Source organism: Triticum aestivum, chromosome 7D (assembly GCF_018294505.1).
Source record: "Triticum aestivum cultivar Chinese Spring chromosome 7D, IWGSC CS RefSeq v2.1, whole genome shotgun sequence".
NCBI lineage: Eukaryota > Viridiplantae > Streptophyta > Magnoliopsida > Poales > Poaceae > Triticum > Triticum aestivum.
In genome coordinates this window covers 450,996,753-451,002,668 of record NC_057814.1, presented here as the reverse complement: position 1 = coordinate 451,002,668, position 5,916 = coordinate 450,996,753, and the positions used below count along the sequence as shown (strand labels likewise).

Genomic DNA, 5,916 nt, shown 5'->3' with positions numbered 1-5,916 from the left:
ATGGCTCCCTTGGTCTTAGCATCCGAGACTATGTTTGAGATGGACGAGTGGAGCTTCCACGAGGCGCCTCCAAACACCCCGGAGCGGGACCTCCGCGCGCGTGCAGCCCGTGGCGGCGATGACTGGCCGCCGCCGTTGCCGCTCTGCAGCAAGGTGCCCCTCCCTTCCGCGCAGCTCAACCTGTACCGCGCGGCCGTCGCGCTCCGCGCCGTCCTCCTGGCGCTCTTCCTCCGGTACCGCGTCACCCACCCGGTGCCCGACGCCTACGGGCTGTGGCTCACGGCCGTCGCCTGCGAGTCCTGGCTCGCGCTCTCCTGGCTGGCCGCGCAGCTGCCCAAGCTCTCCCCGACCAACCGCGCCACGCACCTCCACAGCCTCGACAAGGACGACTACACCGGCGGCGATCGGAGGCTGGCGGGCGTGGACGTGTTCGTGAGCGCGGCGGACGCGGCCAGGGAGCCACCCCTGGCGACGGCCAACACGGTGCTGTCCGTGCTCGCGGCGGACTACCCCGCGGGCAGCCTCGCCTGCTACGTCTCCGACGACGGCGCCGACATGCTGCTCTTCGAGGCGCTCTTCGAGACGGCGCGGCTCGCGCGGAGGTGGGTCCCGTTCTGCCGCCGCCACGGGGTCGAGCCGAGGGCGCCTGAGCCCTACTTCGCGCGGAACGTGGACTACCTCAGGGACAAGGTCGCGCCGTCGTTCGTTAAGGAGCGCCGCGCCATGAAGGTATACATAACAGGTTGATCGATCGGAGTTGTGTCGGAGTAAAGTGCAGTGCGTGCGGCTGATCGATCGTGAGTGCGTGCATGCAGAGGGAGTACGAGGAGTTCAAGGTGAGGATGAACTACCTCGCCGCCAAGACGAGCAAGGTGCCGGAGGAAGGATGGCTCATGTCCGACGGCACGCCGTGGCCCGGGAACAACTCGAGAGACCACCCCGCCATGATACAGGTCCTGCCGCACAGCCTCGTACCCCACGTGCCTCGAATAATCCAACGGCATTTTTGGTTCGTTCTTAGTAATATTTACGTTTTGGGCTGATCGTCGGACAGGTCCTCCTGGGGCCCTCCGCCGATGATCGCGACGCCGAGGGGGTGGAGCTTCCTCGGCTCTTCTACGTGTCGCGGGAGAAGAAGCCGAGTTTCCAACACCACAAGAAAGCCGGCGCCATGAACGCATTGGTCCGTACGGCCGTGGTTCAATTTTCTATTGATTTGTTCCGCAAAAATGCTAGACCTAGGAACGATTCCGTGAATGCTTCTCTGACCGGGTTCTGGTGACAGCTCCGGGTGTCCGCCGTGCTGACAAATGGCGCCTACGTGCTCAATCTGGACTACGACCACTACGTCAACAACAGCGGAGCCCTGAGGGAGGCGATGTGCTTCCTCATGGACCCGGAGGCTGGGAACTGGACGTGCTTCGTCCAGTTCCCTCTGCGCCCACCCGCCGCATCGGCAGACGACGAAGATCCATGGGGCAGCCGCGACTCTGTCTTCTTCGATGTAAAATAATCGGCTTCACTTGCGCTCACCATCTGTGCAGTTGCTAACGTTCGGTATTCTGTCATGTCCCGGCCGGCTCAGATCGACATGAAATGCTTGGACGGCATTCAGGGCCCGGTTTACGTCGGCTCCGGGTGCTGCTTCAACCGGAAGGCGCTGTACGGGTTCGAGCCGCCGGTGGCCGACGACGCCGACGACCTGGAGACCAGCCCTCGGAGGTGGTGCTGCTTCGGGGGCACGGAGAGGCGAAAGCTGATGCTGAGGAGGAACAGGTCCGTCGTGCCCTTGCTGGACTCTGCAGACCACGATGAGGAAACAGTGGGAGCGAGGAGGCGGAGGCTGCTCTCGCACCACGCCGCGCTGCAGCAGCACTTCGGCCATTCTACATTGTTCATCGCCTCGGCGTTCAAAGAGAAAGGGCCGTCGGCCATGGCGGTGGCAGCCACTCCTCTCCTCAAGGAGGCCATCCACGTCGTCAGCTGCGCGTACGAGGAGCGCACGAGATGGGGCAAAGAGGTAGTGATAATAGTTTCTTTCGCGTGCAATCACGCGCGCTCTCGAGATCTGACGTCCCTGTCCTCGTGCAGGTTGGATGGATTTACGGCGCCTGCGCCGGCGTGGCGACGGGATTCAGGATGCACGCGCGCGGTTGGGAGTCGGCGTACTGCGTGCCGGCGCGGCCCGCGTTCAGGAGCTACGCGGGGGCCAGCCCCTCGGACATGCTCGCCGGGGCGTCGCGGCGGGCGTCGGCGGCCATGGGGATCCTGCTGGGCCGGCACTGCCCCGTCTGGGCCGGCGGCGGCAGCATGAGGCCCCTGCAGCGGCTGGCCTACGTGAACTGCGTCGCCTACCCGCTCACCTCCATCCCGCTCACCGTCTACTGCGCGCTCTCGGCCGTCTGCCTCCTCACCGGCAAGTTCATATTCCCCGACGACGTGGACGACTACGACGGGTTCCTGCTCGTGCTGCTGCTGTCCTCGGTGATCGCGTCCGTGGCACTGGAGCTGAAATGGAGCGGCGTGTCGCTGCGGGCGTGGTGGCGAGCCGAGAAGCTCTGGTTGGTGATTGGCACATCGGCCGGCCTCGCCGCCGTGTTCCAGGGTACCCTCAGGGCGTGCACTGGCATCGACGTCGGCTTCTCGACGGACACAGCGGCGGTGGCGGTGTCCGAGCAGCCGGCCGAGGACGATGACGAGGAGGCGATGACGGCAGACTCGACGCGGTCGGTGCTGTGGACGAACCTGCTGGTGCCGCCGATCAGCGTGCTGCTGGGCAACCTCGCCGGCGTGGTGGTGGCAGTGTCGTACGGGATGGACCACGGGTACGAGTCGTGGGGCCCGCTGGGCTGGAAGCTGGTGTTCGCCGCGTGGGTGGTGGCGCATCTGCAGGGGTTCCTCAGGGGGCTCCTCTCGCGGCGGGAACGGGCGCCGACCCTCGCCGTGCTATGGTCGGTGCTCTTCATCTCCATTCTGTCGCTGATGTGGGTGAACACGCAGACGTACTATGGGCCGTCGGTGCCATCGGCCACGCAGCAGCCCATCTTTTGATGGAAACTAAAAAATTCAAAATTACATGAAGAAAGGGTTGTTTTCTCGGTATAAAAGGATTCTTTTTTCAAATGATAAGTGTCATCACGAAGCAATCCCGTCTTGGCATTTTTTACAACTAAAGTTCTCCGAAAAGAAAAAAAGAACTAAAAATGTTTAAAATTGCCACCCGAAAAGAAAGTTGACATGCTTGACGACTATGGAACTGGCTAGGAGCCGGTCGACTGAAAATAAAAATTGAGTCAGTCGATTTCACATCTGCACTTTATTTCAGATCAATCGGGAAAACAGAACCATAGTGTTAATAGAATCCACTCACCTAAATCCTGAGTACGATTATGATCTTATATGTCAGCCCAACTCTGTTTCTATTATTTTATGCACTCTATCCGCGAACTGAAAACACGCAATGGGCTGGTCAAAAGCAGACTCATTAACCCATGACAGAAAAAAAAACACTTCCACTCGAACACCCTGCAACGATGGACCATTCCTTTCCTTCCTTTCACGTCTCCTTTCTCCTCTCTCCTCACGTGACGCCGCCACCACCATGGATTGCAACTGGAGCTCGGATCTGAAACGACATAGAGGAGGAAATAAAAAGGGACTGGAAAGGAAGAAGCGGGAAGAACAATCCACAAAATTTCTCATCATGATAAATGTTTCATCTCACCCCCAGATGCCTACATGCTTCACCCCTTTACTTATCTTCTCCAGATTTGAAATTCGAATGCCAAACACGCAGAGCTGGTAGTTGAACTCAAAATCCATAATCATATTCTGATACCTGGAACCTTAGGGACAGAACATTACCAGAACTCTAGCAAAATTGAAATTGCTCTCCTGCACAATTGAAAACCATTAGCCGATTCAAATCCATATACATGCAAGACAAAAAGCGAGAAATTACACAAGGAATGTTTCAAGTTGAACTTAAGAAATCATGCATATCAGAAGGCACCAGCGAAATACTATTTAAATGAACAAAATAAAATACAGTAATGCAGAAACATAGGAACAGAACACAAATGTATTACTATAAAAGAATGAATTATAAGTAGCATGTTACCCTTCCTAAAGATTAAATCAACAACAAAGCAAAAGGCAAACACAAAAATAGACATAATTAGTGCCTGCTATGGAAGCATTAGTATAAGTCATGCAGACATCACAACTGTGATTTGAATTTATTACATTAGTTTTAAAGGGTTTTATTCCTCATGGTGGGGCAACCAATGATATTATTAAGGTGAGCAGCAATACATACAACCAGAAGTGCAAAAACCATTCTTGCTAAGTCATAATTATTTTGACGCCATGCTACCATTTGGAATCTAAATTATATGCAACTACATTATTACTGAACATCTCAAAAGTTGCAGGTTTAGGCTGGAAAATTTGCACACTAAGAACATCAACAAGCATAAATTCACCATGGAGTAAGCTATACTTCCTATTTTACAACGTTTCAACAATACCCGAAGATAGGCAGATCATATGCAATTTTATTTTATTTTTGTAAATGCTCTCCTCTAGTTTTGAAAATCAATGTTGCATCACATAAATTTGAATAGGGAAATTCACAGGACCAGTAATAATGCAAAGAGGAATACTAGCAAGGACAGGGATACTAGAAGATCATAGAGAACCAACTAATAACCAAAGAAGAAGCAGAGAAGTAGAAATCGGAAGTTTTAATATATAAGAATGAATTATAGGAAGCCTATTACCCTCCTGAAGATAAATTAAAAAACAAAAGTAGAAATATAGTAATTATAAGTTCTAGATAAGAATGAACTACATGAAGCCTATTACCTACCTTAAGATAAAATTAAAAGCAAAAGAAAAAAGAAAAATACACATATAAAGTTTAATGGAGCTAAGTGTTTTTAATCACAAGCAGGGTTCAAAAATTGCGCAAAATCAATGTCAGCAACAACAGCTACAAGCTAGAGCAAAAAAATCCAAATAAGAAGAGCAAGAGAGTAGGAATCTGAAATATGTTTTGATTGACATGTCAACCAACCATCTTTACCATGACTTATTGGCCTACCATGATGCTTATTATATCAAAAATTGCATATGCAGGCTGAAGAATTTGCAGAAATACAAGATCAGCAAGAACAATTGCAGTGTGGATCATAAAGTATTATCAATAAGGTAACCATGAGTTAAATCAAAATATATGCAGCGACACAACTACTTTGCATGCAGTCGAAGCCATTTTTCTGCGAAAACTACTGCCAATTTACCGTCAAACAAACCTGATAGTCATGAGGAATTCCATTTGCAGGTTACAAAAGTTGCACAAGTTTGAGGTTAGCAACAACTACTGCATAGGGGGGGGCAAATGAATTCAACAACATGAAATCAAATTTCTTTCACAAACATTGCTAGAAAGCATGACATTGAAGGCATTTTGCTCCTATTGCAACCATTAATACTCTGATTAACTGTCAAACAGATATGATCATCATGCGGAATTCCTTATGCGTTGTACTATGATTGCACAAGATCGGCGTCAACTACAAAAACTACATGGGGTAGCAAATCCAAATGTCAACAAGGTGAGCATGCAATGTTTTACATGAGCAAAAGTACCAAAACTTCACATTAACTTAGCTAAAGTAATATAAACTACTAATGAATTGAAATGCTTATGCATGTGCCAAAAATCCCACAAGTGGAATACTTGCAAATGGAAAGTCAATGTGCAGAAAACCATCAAAACAATAAGGATTTGATTGTCAAAATGCTATCACCATCAAAATTGTTGTGATTGGAGAATAATATGAATTTTGGAAAATTACATTTGCAGGTCGAGGACTTCTTAATATCCTTTGAAAAAACATATCAAACTACCTG

The 5,916-nt window shown here is 50.8% G+C and overlaps 1 protein-coding gene across 1 annotated transcript; it reads left to right on the top strand.

Moving 5' to 3' along the window:
* LOC123171160 (putative cellulose synthase A catalytic subunit 11 [UDP-forming]) lies at positions 1–3,051 on the top strand. The gene is made up of 6 exons (XM_044588784.1): positions 1–729; positions 816–953; positions 1,055–1,183; positions 1,286–1,504; positions 1,586–2,020; positions 2,092–3,051. Exons 1-6 carry the CDS (start codon positions 1–3, stop codon positions 3,049–3,051), a joined length of 2,610 nt encoding a protein of 869 aa, XP_044444719.1.
* The last annotated feature ends 2,865 nt before the right edge of the window (positions 3,052–5,916 follow it).